The sequence below is a fragment of the Rhinoraja longicauda genome, chromosome 20, assembly GCF_053455715.1.
Source record: "Rhinoraja longicauda isolate Sanriku21f chromosome 20, sRhiLon1.1, whole genome shotgun sequence".
NCBI lineage: Eukaryota > Metazoa > Chordata > Chondrichthyes > Rajiformes > Arhynchobatidae > Rhinoraja > Rhinoraja longicauda.
The window spans coordinates 34,476,935-34,496,723 of record NC_135972.1 but is presented as its reverse complement, the minus strand read 5'-3'; the positions used below and the strand labels follow the sequence as shown (position 1 = coordinate 34,496,723).

General features: G+C 42.7%; 1 protein-coding gene across 1 annotated transcript; it reads left to right on the top strand.

The window, feature by feature from the left end:
- The first annotated feature begins 2,771 nt into the window (after positions 1-2,771).
- Positions 2,772-17,984, top strand: tmbim4 (transmembrane BAX inhibitor motif containing 4). Its single transcript, XM_078417376.1, has 7 exons — positions 2,772-2,896; positions 4,415-4,523; positions 4,780-4,885; positions 9,221-9,254; positions 11,563-11,680; positions 14,235-14,280; positions 15,898-17,984. Exons 1-7 carry the CDS (start codon positions 2,812-2,814, stop codon positions 16,102-16,104), a joined length of 705 nt encoding a protein of 234 aa, XP_078273502.1. The 5' UTR covers positions 2,772-2,811; the 3' UTR covers positions 16,105-17,984.
- Positions 17,985-19,789: the final 1,805 nt, after the last annotated feature.

Sequence of the window (19,789 nt, the reverse complement as noted above, 5' to 3'; positions counted from 1 at the left end):
AACCCAGCTATCAGAGCAGAGCCTTGCCCCAGAGACACTCCTCTCTCTCTCCCTCTCCCTCCCAGCCCCAGCTACCTCCCTTCCAATGATTAATACTGTTGCTGCACCTACCGTCCCGCCTCGTTCGCATTCGCGGACGCGTTTTATTTTGTAAATCACAATAGTTGGCATTTCACTGGTTGTGCAGCCGGCCGCGGCAGCCTGAAAACAAGTCTTTCTTGGGAATGATGCGAACATCTCAGAATACTACCAAACATTTTTTTCTGATCCGCTATTTCGGATTGATGTATTCCGGAAATAAACAAAAGTCCTACCATTCTAGCAAGGTGTAGGTAGGATTGCCGATCAGATCATAGAACAGTACAGCTCAGGAACAGGCCATTCGGACCACAATGTCTATGCTGAATATAACACCAAGTTAAACTAAACATAGACACAAAATGCAGGAGTAACACCGCGGGACAGGGAGCTGCCAGCATAATCAGAGACCCACACCACCCTGGCCACATACAATACAATATAATATATCTTTATTGTCATTGTACAGGGGTACAACGAGATTGGGAATGCGCCTCCCATACGATGCAATAATTTAATTAATTTAAACAACAACAACCGAACGAAACAAATGGTAACAGTTTTAAGACAGAAGAACACTCATTTCACCCCTGCCATCGGGAAGAAGGTACAGGACCCTGAAAACTGTATCTTCCAGGTTCAGGAACAGCTTCTTCCCTACAGCCATTCGGCTATTAAACACTACAACCTCAAATAAGCTGTGAACTACATAGACTATTATTGTTATTATTGCACCACTATTGTTTGTTTTTTTGTGCATTCTTATGTGTGTGTGTGTGTGTGTGTGTGTATATATATATATATATATATATATATATATATATATATTAGATTTGGATATATATGTATGTATTTGTGAATATGTATATATTCACACACTGAACTTTATTTTCCTCTCGTTGATAATCAGAGTGGAGAAGAGATTCACTTAGGGTTTGCATGGAATGGTGGGCACTGGGTTATATGGAGAGATTGGATAGGTTGGATTTTATATCACTGGAACATAGGATGACCTTATATAGGTTTGTAAAGTTATGTGAAACATAGACAGTTAGAATTTCTCCCCCCCCCCCCCCGCCCGCCCCAAGGCAGGGAAGTCTAAAACAAGAGGGGGTAGGTTTAAGGTGAGAGAGAAATATAAAGGAAATTTGCAGGTTATTATCATGTATAGAGTATAAGAAAATAACTGCAGAGGGGTCTCGACCCGAAACGTCACCCATTCCTTCTCTCCCGAGATGCTGCCTGACCTGCTGAGTTACTCCAGCATTTTGTGAATAAATCATGTATAGAGTGCTGGTTATCTGGAATGAGCTGCCAAAGGAAGTGGCAGATACAGCCACAACATTTAAAAGGCATTTGGTATAGGAAATGCAGAGAGGGAAATGGCCTTAATACAAGCAAATTCAATTTGCATAAATGGGCATCATGATTGATATGGATAAAGATGGGCTGAAAGGGTCAGTTTCTCTGTTGTTTGTTTTATGAACCATCCTCTATGCCCCAAATCTGACAGCAGCTCCTAAGGTTGCTGTACTGGTTAGGCTACACTTTTACTTGCACATTCATGATCTGGTTTATCTAGAAAATGTATTAACTTGTTGGATCTTTATTTGTTGTTGTTGGATTTAATGTGCCTGTAAAACTGCAGCAAGTAAGAGTTTCATTACCTTGGTGCAAGTGGCCATTGAACACTCTTCAGCTGGGTTCAGCTGACTGGGTCCAACCTTGGCATTCAACAACAAAATAAAACATGTAAAATAAATCCCCTTTCCCAGTCCTTTCAACCTATTTTCTTGTTTTTAAGAACATCCCTTGTACTAACAATTTCCTTATGTGGTTGACTTTGGTCTGGTACATTTGCGCAGAGAGGGCTTGCCTGGACATCCTTGTAGCAAGGATTTCCTTATGTGGTCGACTTTGTTCTGGTACACTTGCACAGAGAGGACTTGCCTGGTTGTAGGCTCAAGGAACTGCAGATTCTGGTTTACATATAAAAGACAAAGTGTGCTGGCGTAACTCAGACGTGGGTCAGGCAGCATCTCTGGAAGAGATGGGCAGGCGACATCTCTGGAGGACATGGACAGGTGATGTGTCTGGAGGCCATGGACAGGCGGCATCTCCGTAGGACATGGGCAGCGGCATCTTTGGAGGATATGGACAGGCAACATCTCTGGAGGACATGAACAGGCGACATCTCTGGAGGACATGAACAGGCGACATCTCTGCAGAACATGGGCAGTGGCATCTCTGGAGGACACGGAGATGCCTCTGGAGGCCGTGTGGACAGGCGGTATCTGTGCAGGACATGGACAATGGTATCTTTGGAGGCCGTGTGGACAGGCGGTATCTGTGCAGGACATGTGCAGGCCGTGGACAGGCGGTCTGTGTGCAGGACATGGAGATGCCTCTGGAGGCCATGGACAGGCGGTATCTATGCAGGACATGGAGATGCCTCTACTTGGTGGTGCTTTCTCAGATGGGGAGATGTGGATTATAATGATCTATAAAGTTGCATTTATGGAGGCCATGGACAGGCGCGGTATGTGTGCAGGCCGTGGGCTGGCGGTACGTGTGCAGGACATGTACAGGCCGTGGGCTGGCGTCTGGCCAAGGGCAGCCCCATGACTGGGCCTGTGCTGCGGGTTGCAGTCCCCGGTTGCTGGGCGGGGCGAGGGCGAGGCGGGTCAGGCTGTGACCCGGAAGAGGCAGTGCGGAAGTGGTGGTGAGGCAGCCATGGATCCCTACCCTCGCTCCTCCATCGAAGATGACTTCAACTACGGCACCAGTGTGGCGTCGGCCAGCGTGGACATCCGCATGGGTAAGGGCGGCGAGCGAGGAGCAGAGGCCGGGGCCCGGGGGGTGTCGGCTCGGTTCATTGTAAGGGGAGTGGCGGCGGCGGCGGCGGCGGCGGCGGAGCTCAGCCCGGCTCCAGCCGTCAGCGTCAGCAAGGGCCGGGGCTCAGCCTCAGCCCGGGGACAAGGCAAGGGCCGGGGCTCAGCCTCAGCCCGGGGACAAGGCAAGGGCCGGGGCTCAGCCTCAGCCCGGGGACAAGGCAAGGGCCGGGGCTCAGCCTCAGCCCGGGGACAAGGCAAGGGCCGGGGCTCAGCCTCAGCCCGGGGACAAGGCAAGGGCCGGGGCTCAGCCTCAGCCCGGGGACAAGGCAAGGGCCGGGGCTCAGCCTCAGCCCGGGGACAAGGCAAGGGCCGGGGCTCAGCCTCAGCCCGGGGACAAGGCAAGGGCCGGGGCTCAGCCTCAGCCCGGGGACAAGGCAAGGGCCGGTGCTCAGCCTCAGCCCGGGGACAAGGCAAGGGCCGGGGCTCAGCCTCAGCCCGGGGACAAGGCAAGGGCCGGGGCTCAGCCTCAGCCCGGGGACAAGGCAAGGGCCGGGGCTCAGCCTCAGCCCGGGGACAAGGCAAGGGCCGGGGCTCAGCCTCAGCCCGGGGACAAGGCAAGGGCCGGGGCTCAGCCTCAGCCCGGGGACAAGGCAAGGGCCGGGGCTCAGCCTCAGCCCGGGGACAAGGCAAGGGCCGGGGCTCAGCCTCAGCCCGGGGACAAGGCAAGGGCCGGGGCTCAGCCTCAGCCCGGGGACAAGGCAAGGGCCGGGGCTCTGCCGCTCCAGCGGATCTGTCCTCTCCTCTCCCCGCCGGCTGGCAGCAAACTGTAAACACACTTCCAGCCCTTCACTCCCCCACCATTACAGTATTGATGTCCCACGGCTGTGTTGTGATGACACGTCATACACCCTGTTAAAGGTGATCCGCTGGGGAAGCCTTATCGAAGGTAAGAATTAAGTGCAAGAAAATAACTGCAGATGCTGGTACAAATCGAAGGTATTTATTCACAAAATACTGGAGTAACTCAGCGGGTCAGGCAGCATCTCAGGGGAGAAGGAATGGGTGACGTTTCGGGTCGAGACCCTTCTTCAGACTGATGGTAAGAATTAATATTTGTGAGGCAATCATTATTAGTATTTTAACTCGCAGACTTAACTCGCAGAGGACCTTTCCCTAAGCGTCTGAGAGTCTCATGAGTCTGAAGAAGGGCCTCGACGCAAAACGTCACCTATTCCTTCTCTCCAGAGATGCTTTCTGACCCGCTGAGTTACTCCAGCTTTTTGTGTCTATCTCTAAGCATTCTGGACGACGACAACGAGCATGGTGGTGATAAATTAAAACACCATCTGGAGAAAGTGGGAATGATATGGAAAAGTTTAACTCTCCAATTATAAACAAAAAGTGAAAACACCCTCTAGTTCTGTCATTGTTAATATGCATTGCATGTTTTTTGTTATCCAAATGTTCCCTCAAGGAATTTACACATTCTTTGCTTTTGATAGGATTTCTGCGCAAGGTTTACAGCATCTTATCTGCACAAATTATTCTGACTACTGCAGTGTCTGCTGTTTTTCTGCATAGCAGCACTGTCAAAGAATTTGTTCATGCCAGGTAAATATTCCTTCAGTTCTCCTTTTACATTTTCTGATTTACCTCTCCTTGCCTTTTTATTTTGACTTAATGTGCGATTTGATGTAAACATTCACACTGCAGTAAGTAAAGTTAATTCAGTTCCAAATCAGTTATCAGAGAAAGTTCAGATGTTCTCACGCGGCAGTTTTTTAATCATTAACTAAAATGATATCAAATTTAATTTTAAAGTATATTTTTTATTACTTGCTAATCCAGTGTCTTGTCCCTATTCTAGTCCAGCCTTGGTGTTGGTAACGGCTTTAGGCTCTCTGGGTTTCATAATTGCTCTGGCAATCTACAGACATCAACATCCTCTTAATTTGTATCTTCTGTTTGGATTTGTAAGTACTCAACTAAATCATTTTATTGAGGTTACATAAAGACTTTTTAACTTTATATCATTTAGTTAAACTGTTGACAAGGACTTTTTCATTAGACGTGTGGTTCTGTACAAAAAAACATTTTTATGAACATTTTCTTTCTGTAGCTGCTTACTGAGTGCTTGATCTGGAAGTTTGCTCAAGTCAACAGAATGTGCTCCTATCCAATTGTTGAATAAATAGTTTTTGCTTCAATTTCTGTAAATATCCGTAAAAGAATAGAGACTCGCAATTCTTAATGGAGGCTATTTTAATGGTTTTCAAAACAGAAACGTCAACAGCATGCTCAGATGCTTGAATTAGTGCATTATTTGTGTCGTATCACTATGTTAGTCCCATAGGCTTGCATTTGATCTATGCCCTTATGGGAATATCTAACTTCCAATGTAGGCCTTTATGGTGGTATTCCAAATGTGCTCTTAATTTGTTTAATTATTTTGTAACATCTTTTGATTTTTTTTATTGTCCAAACTATTGTCCCCAATTTTATTTTTGCCTACAAGAGTAAAAGGAATTGCTGAGAACAAAATGAGTCTCTTAAAACTGAAGTAGATATTCTTGTGGGTTTAAAAGTTGACCATTAACTGAAGTAAATAGTTTACTGAAGATATTGAGGGATGTTCATCACATTCCCTGTCTTCAAAAATATATCTGATGTAAGACACTAGCAAAATAAATTTAAAAGATGATAAATATAAGAAGTACGATGTGATTTCATCAGGCTGCATCCTTGTTCAATTAGAACCTGGTTCATCTTTCTCCTCAACTATACTTTCCTGACATATTCTATTTGCTTTGATATTTTGCAATTTAAAAATCCAATAATTCCCGTCTTGAATATACTCTGACTGATTAAGCATTCATGGTTTTCTACGACAATAAATGCTGAAACCTCCAATTGAAGAAAAAAATGTTTCACCTCAGTCTTAAAATGCTGTTCCCTTAACCTGAGACCATGGGCCTCGTTCTAGACTCTCCAACTATAGAAATGCTATCTGAGTAGCTACTTCTTGCATCTTATGTTTCAATGCAATCAACTATTCAATTCAAGTGTCGACACACCCCTGGTTTCTTCTTGTAGGAAACCTTCACCTACTCTGAATCAATCCAGCAAGCCCTTGTTCAACTGACTTTTATGTGCTTCCTTATTGATTAGGAGATGCCAAACTGGTGTATTCCCACTGTGATGAAGCTGCTCAAAGTCCTGTAAAATTACAGCAAGCTTTCCTTAATCATGAACTCTAGTCCTCTTACAATAAAAGGCAACATTACAGGACTTTCCTAACTACTTACTATATTACATGTTAACTTGTCTTTGTGCACGCCCAGATCTATATAGTAAAAGCAGTTTCTTGGCTATTGATTTCTTTGCCATTGCTTTCATAAAAAAGATCATTTAATCTTAGTTCTACAATTTAGCCCTTAATTGGCTTTAATCCATACGGTTTTACAATTAGCCATTCAGACCTGCACTGCCTCATTTTACTTATCCACGCCAAAATCACAATACTGAGTTATGTCCTTGGTTCTTCTCTGGATTTATTTATTGGTCCGCCTTCCACAGCTTCCAACCGTATAGTTTCCCAGCCCCGCACAGCCTGGTTGCACCTTCTCCCCAAAATCCATAAACGCAACTGCCCTGGCAGATCCATTGTTTCTGCCTGCTCCTGTCCCACTGAAATGAGTTCAACATACCTCGACTCCATCCTATCCCCCCTGGTCCAATCTCTCCCGACCTATGTCCAAGACATATCACATGCCCTTCGTCTCTTTAATGACCCGCTTTCCGAGCCCCCCCGCCTCATCTTACTGTGGACGTCCAGTCACTCTACACCTGGGAGAACAAAAGCCAGGAGGAGCCGGCGTGCTTTATAACTTTGTCAGTGCCGCAGGTGGCCACTATTTGTATACATTGGGTATGCAAGCAAATATTTTCACTGTGCCTAGTCACATGTGACAATAAAGTATTCCATTCCAACCCCCGGGAAAGCCATAAAGCCCTCCGTTTCTTCCTCGACCGCAGAACCATCCAATTTCGCTCTACTCCGCCTAGCAGAGCTGGCCCTCACCCTTAACAACTTCTCCTTCGAGTCCAAGGCGTGGCTATGGGCCTCAGCTATGCCTGCCTTGTTGTAGGGTATGTTGAATAATCCCTGTTCCAGGCGTACACTGGCCCTATCGCTGAACACTATCTCCGTTACATTGACGACTGTGTCGGTGCTACCTCTTGCACCCAAGCAGAACTCATGGACTTCAACTTCACCACCGATTTCCATCCTGCATTCAAATTTTCTTGGACACCTCCCTCCCCTTTCTTGATCTCACTGTCTGCATCACAGGAAATAGACTATCAACTGACGTCTATTACAAACCCATTGACTCCCACAACTATCTCGACTAAACTTCTTCCCACCCTGCTTCCTGCAAAGACTCTATCCCCAACTCCCAAATCCTCCGTCTACGCCGCATCTGCGCCCAAGATGAGGTGTTCCATACCAGGACATCTGAGATATCCTCATTCTTTAGGGAACGGGGGTTCCCCTCTCCCATGAGGCCCTCACTCGTGTCTCCTCGGTACCTCGCAGCTCTCCCCTTGCTCCCCCTCCCTCTAGTCGCAACAGGGACAGTCCCCATAGTCCTTACCTTCCACCCCATCAGCGGTCGCATACAACACATAATCCTCTGAAATTTGTGCCACCTCCAATGGGATCCCACCACTAGCCACATTTTCTCATCTCCACCCTTTTCCACCTCCCGCAGAGACCTTTCCCTCCGCAACTCCCTGGTTAAATCGTCCCTTCCCATCCAAACCACCCCCTCCCCAGGTACCTTCCCGTGCAACCGCAGAAAATGCATCACCTGTCCCTCTATCTCCTCCCTTGACACTGTCTAGGAACCCTGACAGTCAGGCAGAAGTTCACTTGCACCTCCTCCAACCTCATCTACTGTATATGTTGTTCAAGATGTGGACTCTTATACATCGGCAACACCAAACATAGACTAGGCGATCGTTTCGCTTAACACCTTCGCTCAGCACGCCTGGACCTACCTGATCTCCCGGTTGTGAAATACTTTAGCTCTCCTTCCCATTCCTACCCAATCTTTCCTGTCCCAGGTCTCCTGCAATGTCAGAGTGAGGCTAAACGCAAATTGGAGGAACAGTATCTCAAAATTTTGCTTGGGCTGCTTACAGCCCAGTGGTATGAATATTGGTTTCTCTAACTTCAGGCAGCCCCGGTATTCCCCCTCTATCCCTCCCCCACCCAAGTCGCACTAGCTTTTCGTTTTCACTCAACAAACAGCTAACAATGGCCTGTTTTCTTAATCATCGTTATTTTTTTGCATATAGTAATTCAAATTTCACTGTTCCTTAATTGGTACATGTGACAATAAACTGACCTTGACCTTTCATTCATTGTTCTTTATTTCTCTACATCATCGTCTAAGACTATTTCCCTAATCCCCAACCAGTCTGAAGTAGGGTCTTCACCCGAAACGCCACCCATTCCTTCTCTCTAGAGATGCTGCCTGTTCCGCTGAGTTACTCCAGCTTTTTGTGTCTATCTTTATTTATTTCTTCTCACCTAAGATCTTCATTCTCATTTCCTCTTTATGTGGATTAAAATCCTATGTATAACATCATTTATTTGATACAATTAGCATACCAGTTCCAGTCTGTTTTGAATACGAATGCAAAGATGTTTGTGTATCAACTAAGTTGCAAGTAATCTTAAAGTTTCATAATTCGCCTGACAGTTTGTACATGAGGAAATCACCTCGATTTTGAAGAATTTTAGATCAACCAACCAACAATAACCTTTTCCCTAAAATATGTTTAAATGTAAGATTGAAAAGGGAGGCTATCTTTTAACCATAACTATTTTGGACGTAACATAATATCACGTAGAAGTATCACGTCGCTTATGATTTAATGCAGACATTTTAGTTTAGAGATACAGGCCCATCGGCCCACTGAGTTCACGCCAACCAATAATCACCGGTACACTAGTTCTACCCCACACACGAGAGACAATTTACAGAAGCCAAACAACCTACAAATCCGCACGTCTTTGGATTGTGGGAAGAAACTAGAGCACCAGGGGAAATCCACGCGGTGACAGAGAACGTACAAATTCCATACAGTCAACATCCATAGTCAGGATCGAACCCGGGTCTCTGGCACTGCACCATTGTGCTGCCCTATGTTGAACGAATATCAGAATTCTTGGGGGAGAATTGCAAACTGTTGTTTCTTCTTAAACTTTTAGTAACATGCTGAAAATTATTTTTCCACAGACTCTTCTTGAGGCTTCTACAGTGGCGACCGTTGGTAAGGACTTTCTCTTGTGAATTTCTGGCTTGTGAACATAAACATTTTATTTTAAATGGCATGGAAACTATTTCTCAATGTAATGGATACTTGGAAAATAGAGAATCTGCAACTAATTGATATGAACACTCCTGAGTTTTAGATCTTTGTTTATATTTTAGTATCACCAACAAAATCAACCAAACTAAAATAATATAACTATGAAGAAGGTACAATACTGTATAATATTCTTGTGTAATTACTTATTGTTTTAGGATGAAGCTGGATAGAATGACGGACATAAGATCTAAAAGCTGCTCAATTGTCAAATATCAGCAATTTATTCCATGTTTATAAATGACCCCCATCTTTGTCCAATTTAAATTTGTCCATCTTTGTCCAATATTAAACTTTACAAATGTTTTTTTTATTCTGCATCCAAATCCCTTAATCCAAAATGCATGAAAGTGTTTTAATGACTTCATTTTTGTTTTAGTATCTATAATCATATACTTAACATATAACTTTATTTCAAGTTTAGAAAAAATAACAAGTGGTCACGTACTGATTTTAAATCAAATCAAACTCCAAGTTCTAATTACATGGTACACTTTCACACAGTAGAATTAAACAGAGGTGCAAGAACGGTCAGTTAAAATTGCAGACTAATGAGAATACATTATAAAAATAATGGGCTGTTGGTGTTACTTTGTTTGAGTGTGGCATAATGTTTTACTCAAAGATGATAGTATAGTTTTTCTCTTTGGCACTCTTGGATTCATGCTTGGCATGATCGTGCTCAGTTAGCATATCGAAGAAGAGACATCCAACAATTACCACTCCTTTCAGAACAGCAGTTAAACGGTTACTATCATGGTCTTTGCAGCATTTACCCTTTCCTACATATATTAAAGTTCTAGAAATTTGGTCAATCCTTTTTATTTGTCCTTTTTAACACATTCAAAACCAAGAGTCAGTAACATGTTTGCCATTTAATTTCATTTATTGCACATCTAAAATTTAAAACCATGCATGTTCAAGACTTTTGCAAAGAAGACCAATGGGAGTTATAAGAATGACTTATCTAGGATTACATTCTACTTCTTAAAGGCAATCGGAAGATCCTCATGAGTGAAGCATTGTATATTTTTATTTTATTATCTAGTTCCTGCTAACTTCATCTTTCCAGATAATTTTTAAAATAAGCCCCTGTTCTAGGCAAACAATTCCTTTAGATCTATGTTATGTTGTTAATGGTGGTTACATTATATAATCAGATTTATGTCTGACGTTATAGTGTTTTTTGATCCTGAAATTCTTCTCCAATGGTCTCTATAATTAAAGAAAAGCTTGACTTGTGCTAATTTGTAAGCACGATTTAAATTAGCTGTCTTTCTGTTCAAGGTTGGAATCGTGTATTCCAAACATGGAACCATATTCTTTAATTTAACAGTTCTTTTCTGCATGGACCTTTTCTAAAGTGAATCTTTCTTGTTTGGAGTGAGCATCCTCCCAGTACCAAAAAAATAATTCAGTGTTAGATATGTGCTACCAGAATACAGTGACATGTCATATGCTTTGTCATATTTCAGATTTCTTGTGAGCTGGAATGTGGCTCTTTGGCCCGTAGAGTTTTTATTGGCTCTCAGAGCAATCTCATCAATCCAATTCCCACATTCATTGTAACTTTTTTTCATACATATACCAACTCCACCACCAGTGCAAGAGGAAATGTAAATAGCCGATTTACTTACAAACCAGCAAGTCTTTAAGATATAGTGAAAAATTAAGCACCCTGGTAAATCACACGCACATAGTAATCATGTATTGGCTTTACCCTGACTGGTTAGCATGCAGGCAGGTGGGACTAGTGTAGATGGAACAAGTTGGCCGGTGTGTGCAAGTTGTGCCGAAGGGCCTGTTTTGACACCGTAAGACTCTATGACTCTGTACTGACAAAAGCTTTTCACTGTACGTCGGTAGACGTGACAATAAACTAAACTCAAACTCACAGGGAGCACATGCAGGCTTCACTGACAACTCCAGAGATCAATGTTGAACCCCAGAAGCTGATGCCCACTGCGTTGCCACCGACAAGATAAAGAAATCCAATTAAGTTCCACAATAGATTGCAAAATGGAAACACTTTAATTTTTCATTGATTTCTTAGACCTGGATTGTATTTCCTTTCACTTGTATGAAATTGCTTCTTGTGGTCAATTATGCCAAGCCTAATCCTGTAATGTACCTCAGTAAATGAAAACGTTGCTTCAGAGATATATATAATTTACTTCTGACAATTATTTTTTATTGTCCTTTTAATTTTTAGTTACCTTCTACGACTATTCGGTAGTTCTGCAAGCATTTGTTCTAACGACTGCTGTATTCACTGTGTTGACTGTCTACACGTTTCAGTCAAAGAGAGATTTCAGTAAATATGGAGCAGGGTATGTGCACTTTACATTATTAACCTGCTTAATGATTTAAATTTCTTTCCATTTATTTTAGAACTCTTGGGTACTTGGCAGTCCCTTCCAGAATAAATTTGCAGATAACTTATTTTGAGAATTAGTAATATTTTTAAGGCCTGAAGCCACATCCTCTGAGATGAAGAATTTCCATCTGGGAATATTCTTTTCCACAACCAGTACAGATTGATGATTCTAATGATTAAAATTTAGAGCCCCAGTTATATCAAGCTCACAACAAATCATTTTTAATTTTTACAAATTTTGTTGTACAGAGGATATGAATGGTATTTTGTGCTTTAAGTGGATGTTAATTGGAGCCAAAATTATAGACATTTATGATACCTTGCAGTAATATCTTGGATAAGGTATGGAAAGGCAATGTGTCGGAGTTAAACCATTTCAAGAGAGAGATTTAGCTCTTGGGGCTAACGGAATCAAGGGATGTGGGGAAAAAGCAGGAACGTTTTACTGATTTTGGATGATCAGCCATTGTCATATTGAATGGCGGTGCTGGCTCAAAGGACTGAATAACCTACTCCTGCACCTATTTTCTATTTTGCTATGTTTCATACCATGAATTTCCAATATTTAAATTTACATCATAAATTCTTTAATAAGCTATCCCTTGGGATCAAGGATATTTTGCTTCCACTGGTTTTATGGGTTCTGAGATTTTAAATGAGGTTAGTATGGGAACTGCAAATTCTTCTAGGAGGTGCTGACAGGGCAGAAGATGGACTAGTTTTAGATGGTGTGCTGCTTCCATTTATTAAGTATGGTTTCTATGTGTTCCCAATGCATGATATTGAGGTTCTGAATATCAAGCTGCACACTCCTCCACCTTGAGCAGTCATGGGCCAGAGGTCCCTAGGAGTCAGTGTGGATATTGCAATTCCTCAAAGCTTTGAGCACATGCTTGAACTTTTCCTGAGTTTGCCATGTAATCTCCCATGGCATACTTTGGGATAGAATGCCTGTATTAGGGTGTGAGGCATTTGAACAATGTAGCCTTTACAATGTAACCAACGGAATAAATTGGACCACTGCTGGGGACATTCAATGCTTCAGTATTACTTAATTGTCTAATGTACCTCGATAAAGTGAAATTCTTTGTTTTGCATACAGTTCTTAAGCACAATCATACCTAACTACAAGAATGCAACAATTGTAATGTAAGAATCGTGCATATACACTGAGGCAGTACACGAGGGGTTTCCAGCGCTTTCCTGTGTTCTTCAAGTTTAAAAGTTCTTATAAACATAGAATATTACCTTGGCCTTAAAGGTCCGTTATCCTAGCGGCAGCATTGCGTTGGTGTTGCAGGGGTCAGCCTGGCTGGTGATGCTGTTGGTATCCTCTGCCACTGTGTGCCGTCCGATCCGCACACTCATTCGACGTCTGTGTAGCCTCCAGTGGCACCCAATCCACACAATTGTCTGGCTGCTGCAGGACCTCCAGATACATCGACTTGCGAGCGCGCTGTCCCTTGCTTCCCGCAGCCACTCCTCCGCCTCCGTGTGCTAAGGCGCCTCAGTGTCTTCAAGGGAGGCGACCCCATGGCCCACTCTACGGCACTGATCTTCACCTGCAGCCGCCATTCTGAAAGAATATTGATCTTGAGAGGATGCTACTGTTAATTTCAATCGATTTGGAGGGTATTGCAGAGGCCACAACTGGGATTAAAGTTTGCAGCTGGAACTGGAGGTCAGGAACAGGGCAGACGTGCTTCCAAAGTAGAGGTTTGGAATACGTGCCATGAGTTGGGAATATGTTCTGGGTGTGCAACCATACATTATAGACTTGATAAATGGGAAGTGAGTCATGATAAAACTACACATTAGAATCGATAATGTTCACTGTTGGAGCTAGAGATTTTTATTAATTTGTAATTTCTTGTATTGACAAAAAATATTTGGTAAAAGCTGCTGAATGTTGTAGGATATTTTGCCAGAAAACATTTTACGATTTCTGTGAACCTGTCAAGCAACTAAGCTTGAGCAAAACACCAAGTGCTGCACAAACTCTGCAGGTCAGACATTATCTGTGGAAGGAATGGTCAGATGACATTTCAGGTTCGGACCCTTCAGATTGGAGAAGGGTCATGACCTGCTGAGTTCCTCCAACTCTTTGGGTTTAGCTCAAGATTAAAGCATCTTCAATCCCTTACGTCTCCAAGCAGATAAACCTGCTGAATATTTGTAATTACCAACTTGTGGAATTGTACCACTGGCTGGGGTTCTATAACATTAACTCTGCATCCAGGCCATAACCCAAATTTGCCACAAACAAATAATTTGATAATTACATCTAACATGTCCATTTACACAGATTTTATGCATTCCTTTAATATATCATAACACTAATTGTTAATTTTTGTATTCACTATAAAATAAATTACCATGCAACAAAACTTGTGATTGTCATAGTCTGAGCTGGCAAAGATAATTTTATGTTTGAAGTGTGATCACATAATCTGCACGAAGCAACGACTTAATGTTGAGATATTTATTCTTATTCTGTCTGCCTTTAGCCTCTTTGCATGTCTCTGGATTTTGATCCTGGCTGGATTTTTAAGAGTAAGTATAAATTGTTCTAAACTGTTATCTATATAACCATATAACAATTACAGCACGGAAACAGGCCCGTTCGGCCCTACCAGTCCACGCCGACCACTTTCTCTGACCTAGTCTCATCTACCTGCTCTCAGACCATAACCATCCAATCCCCTCCCATCCATATACCTATCCAATTTACTCTTAAATAATAAAATCGAGCCTGCCTCCACCATTTCCACCGGAAGCTCATTCCACACAGCCACCACCTTCTGAGTAAAGAAGTTACCCCTCATGTTACCCATAAACTTTTGTCCCTTAATTCTGAAGTTATGTCCCCTTGTTGGAATCTTCCCCACTCTCAAAGAGAAAAGCCTACCCACGTCAACTCTGTCCGTCCCTCTTAAAATGTTAAAAACCTCTATCGTCCCCCCTCAACCTTCTACGCTCCAAAGAATAAAGACCCAACCTATTCAACCTCTCTCTGTAGCTTAAGTGCTGTAACCCAGGCAACATTCTAGTAAATCTCCTCTGTACCCTCTCCATTTTGTCGACATCCTTCCTATAATTTGGCGACCAGAACTGCACACCATACTCCAGATTCGGCCTCACCAATGCCCTGTACAATTTCAACATTACATCCCAACTTCTATATTCAATGCTCTGATTTATAAAGGCAAGCATACCCAACGCCTTCTTCACCACCCTATCCACATGAGATTCCACCTTCAGGGAACAATGCACAGTTATTCCCAGATCCCTCTGTTCCACTGCATTCCTCAATTCCCTACCATTTACCCTGTACGTCCTATTTTGATTTGTCCTACCAAAATGCAGCACCTCACACTTATCAGCATTAAACTCCATCTGCCATCTTTCAGCCCACCCTTCCAAAAGGCCCAAGTCTCTCTGTAGACTTTGAAAATCTACTTCATTATTAACTACACCACCTATCTTAGTATCATCTGCATACTTACTAATCCAATTTGCCACACCATCATCCAGGTCATTAATGTAAATGACAAACAACAGTGGACCCAACACAGATCCTTGGGGTACTCCACTAGACACTGGCCTCCAACTTGACATACAGTTGTCAACCATTACCCTCTGGTATCTCCCATTCAGCCATTGTTGAATCCATCTTGCAACCTCACTATTAATACCCAACGATTTAACCTTCTTAATCAACCTTCCATGTGGAACCTTGTCACATATACTAAAACTATCTTTTGTTTGTTTGTTTGTTCCTGAACTACAGCCAAAACGGTATACAAAAGCGCAACAATTTTCGGCCCACCTTACTCACCATCGTCGCTTTGGTGCTAATGGAGGAAGTTTAATTGAAATTGGTGTTATATTTTTTAAGTTATTCACATTTTAAAGTTTAAATCTATCTCCTGGGGGGGGGGATAAGGGGGAGGGAGGGGTGGTTGAGGGGGATGGAGGGGGGAGAGGGAGAGGGGAGTGCTGCACCAATGTAGGAGAGGTTTGGGTCCAATGGGTTCACTTGGTCTAGTTGAAGTTAAAGCTATGATCTGCCTAATTTTAACTCTCCACAGTGACATTGTAATACCTTTTTATCTCAATGATATCTACCAAAGAGGATTCCTGATGCTTTTGTGTCTTGCTTAAATGTAGCTGTTCTTCACGAACAACACAATCGAGCTTGCATTTGCATCTGCGGGAGCCCTGCTTTTCTGCGGCTTTATCATCTATGATACACACGTACTGATGCACAAGCTTTCACCTGAAGAATACGTACTGGCTTCAATAAACTTGTACTTGGATGTCATTAATCTCTTCTTGCATATTCTCCGGATCTTGCAAACACTTAACAAAAAGTAACGGCCGAATGATAATTACATAAAATAAGCTAACTGTGTATCTAACTCTAAAATATATGAAAGAATGCACTTTGTTTATGGACCTTGTGTTTAATTTTATTGGGTAATTTTGTTCTTAATTGATTGTATTTGGTGGCTGATGTAGATAATTTTGAGTGTAATCAATTTGTGCTTTTTTGTTGAGGGCAATCGGGCACTTTTGGAGAATACTTTCATGAAAAATTATTATAAATTGCAAATCCAGTTTTAAATCCAGCAGTGTCTCGTTGACTTTGCTTGGTTTGAATTTAGATTCTTTAAAAAAAAATTAAATTATTTTGGATTGAAAAGATTTATTTGAACTAGGGAAAAAAGTAGATTTGGCATGGATTCAATTGAAGATTGTTCTTGTATTTTTTTTAAATGAAATAGATATTTGCTTATTATTTGAATGTGTGTGGATTGAAATCTTATTCTGTAAAAGTTCCTTTTGTTCATTTGGATGTACCACCGTTCAAATAAAATTTGAGTAACGTGCCCTTTGTGTTCATTTTAAAAGGGAATAATACAGTGCAAACTAAGTTATAGACACTAATTATGGAAACAAAATACTTTATTTAGCGGTCAAGCTGTTTATTTTTGCTTCTAATGGTGCGTTGATGACAATTAGAGGGGAAAGTAGTCAGATATGGAGAAATGAAAATTAGCGGAAGAGAATACGAATGGGAGTGGTGAGCGATTAGAAACCAGATGAGCAGTTTTAAGTCATTTAATGAAATATTAAATTCCCCGAAGCAATTCACTTGACATTGAGAAATTATGAAGTCTCATATACCTTGCCTATTCAAAAACCTAGATTGAATGCCCGCCAGCTTTTTTCCTTGTAAGTAGACATGCTTGTGGCGTTTAAGAGGCTTTTAAATAGGTACATAAGTATTTAGAGAATGGAGGGATATGTTCACGTGCAGGCAGAGGGAATTAGTTTAATTTGACATGTTCGGGGAGACAGGGTAGGCTGAAGGGTCTGTTCCCATGTTGCACTGTTTTTTGTTCTATGTTCACAGATTGGGGAACACTGCAACTGGTAGAACTGCTAACTCACAGCTCCACAACCTGGGTTTAACCACTCAGGAAGTGGCGGCGCTGTGCAGCAGCTGCGGCTCACCTGTAGTCCATTTGTCTTTTGTGTTTTTTGTTGTTTTTTTGTCTTAATTGTAGTGTTTAGATGTAATGTGTTTTTTGTGGTTGTGTACTATGTGTGGGGGGGGAACTGTAAAAATGTCTCTTCCGAACGGAGACCCGACCGTTTTTTCTGGGTCGTGTCTCCGTTCCCGCTGAGGCTTACCATCGGCCAAACACCTGGAGCTAGCAGCCTCCTGCTAGGACCACCTGGGGCTCTGGTTCGCAGAGCCCGCGGACCGGACTTACCATCTTCGGAGGCTGTGGTGGCGCTGCGAGTGCGGCTGTGACTCGCCTTCGGAGGCCTCGAGGCTTCGGCATGGGCCCTGTGGATATCGGAAGCTCGCAGGCCCCTGAGTGGGGGCCGACATCGGGAGCTCCGGCAGCGGCAGCGTCTTCACCCGCCCCGAATAGCGGAGCTTGGGTCGGTCCGCTGTGAACCTTTCACCGTCCGGCGGCTTCAATGTCGGGAGTCCCGACCGCCGCAAGTAGCAACTTCAACAGCCTGAGGACCGCGGGAGAAGGCGACAGGGGAAGAGAAAAGGCATTCTGGCCTTCCATCACAGTGAGGAGGTGACTGGAGGAGACTCATTGTGATGGATGTTTCTTTGTTTTGTGTTGGTTTGTGATTGTGTGTGTTATTGCTAATTTTTATTGCTCTTATTGTTGGACTGTGGGTAACAGAATTTCATCCAAAAGACTTGTTTTTTTGGATGACAATAAAGGCCATTCTGATTCTGATCATGATCTTTCGTACTGTCTCTGGTGAGTTGATGGGAAGGTCGACAAAATAAAATCGGATTACTTTAAATGGGTCGGCGTAGACTAGGTTGGCCATAGGGGCTATTTTTGTACGTATAACTAATTGAACATCATACAAATGTGAATAAAGGTAGTTAGCCTATGTGAGCACACAGGTTAATGTACACATATAATTAAGCAATGGAAAATCATGAAACTGATTGGATCACGTGCTGGGCAAAGATCACCTGCACTAGAAATATTTATCAGAGCGAGGTTTTCAAATGTAGCCTAACTAGTTCTAACCGTGTATGCAGAGAGATCGTAGGCTCCAGGCCACAGGGATCCCTCCTAATATGTAACCAAGAAGCTATGCTCCAATTTGCATTTCCACCTTTTCAGAAGTCTCTTTGCTGTTTTGATTTGAATAACATGAAGTTTCTAATGTAAATTTATGCTAAAATGTAACCCTGAAATAAGGGAGAAGCACATTTCTCCTTTACAGAATAATAGCTGTGAGAATAAAATCCTGTTCCTATGGGTGTCGGATTGTCTGAGAGAATATTGCTCTATTTATTAACTGCTGAGTAGTACATTCTCACAGTCTGCACCTTGGATTTATAGCTTAGCAAACTCAATGTTTGCCTTTTATTTCAGTAATTTCCTCAGCTCCCTTCATTTTTTGTGATAGACGACCTACAAAAGAATGTAAATAATTGCTCCAACACTACAATGGTTCAATTCTTTAAACATTGTTGGCTATTCAGAATTTGAGCACAGTGGTTATATCATTTGAATTGGAATCCAAAAGCATGGATTACTGATGCTAAGATATGCATTTAATGCTCACCATAGGAATTTAAATGAGGTAAATTAATATCAGGCACAGTGGTGCAGCGGTAGAGTTGCTGCCTTACAGCGAATGCAGCGCCGGAGACCAGGGTTCGATCCCGACAACGGGTGCTGTGTGTACCGAGTTTGTACGTTCTCCCCTGACCTGCGTGGGTTTTCTCCGAGATCTACGGTTTCCTCCCACACTCCAAAGACGTACAGGTTTGTAGGTTAATTGGCTCGGTAAATGTAAAAATTGTCCCAAGTGGGTATAGGATAGTGTTCATAAACGGGGATCGCTGGTCGGCGCGGACCCGGTGGGCTGAAGGGCCTGTTTCCGCACTGTATCTCTAAACTAAAGTATCAGTAACTATTGAATTGAGCAGAGAGAGTTGTTGATGTTGCCCAGTCCATCACAGAGACCAGATTCCCCACCATTGAACCCACCTCACGTCACACTGCCTCAACAAAGAGCCAAGATAATCAAAGACTTGTCCCACCCAGGTCATTCCTTCTCTCTATTCCCTTTGGGCAGAAGACACAGAAGCTTGAAAGCACGCACCAGACTCAAGAACAGCTTCTTCCCCTCTGTTATCAGGCTTCTGAACAGTCTTTTCATAAGTGAGGCTACTGCCTGATCCATCCCCACTCTAGTGGGGTGATAGGACTTCATCTATAGAACTGGCACACTACAATGCTGAGATCTATATTCTGCACACTTATCCTTCCCTTTGCTCTACCTATTATACTTGGGTTTGGCCCAATTGTATTTATGTATAGTATTATCTGATTTGATTGGATAACATGCAAAGGAAAGGTTTTCACTGCACCTCAGTACCTGTGTCAATAACAAACCTAAACCTAAAGAAATAATTTTGACACCTGGAGTTACAGTAAGCCTGTTATTTTTGAATTTCTGGATACACATGGCATGTTATTCCTTTAGCTTTGTTAAC

Excerpts from the sequence above, each read along its gene's own strand:
- tmbim4 (XM_078417376.1), top strand. The coding sequence starts at position 2,812 with ATGGATCCCTACCCTCGCTCCTCCATCGAAGATGACTTCAACTACGGC. Across the intron at positions 4,886-9,220 it reads TGTATCTTCTGTTTGGATTT|ACTCTTCTTGAGGCTTCTAC; the intron begins GTAAGTACTCAA and ends ATTTTTCCACAG. Across the intron at positions 14,281-15,897 it reads TCCTGGCTGGATTTTTAAGA|CTGTTCTTCACGAACAACAC; the intron begins GTAAGTATAAAT and ends GCTTAAATGTAG.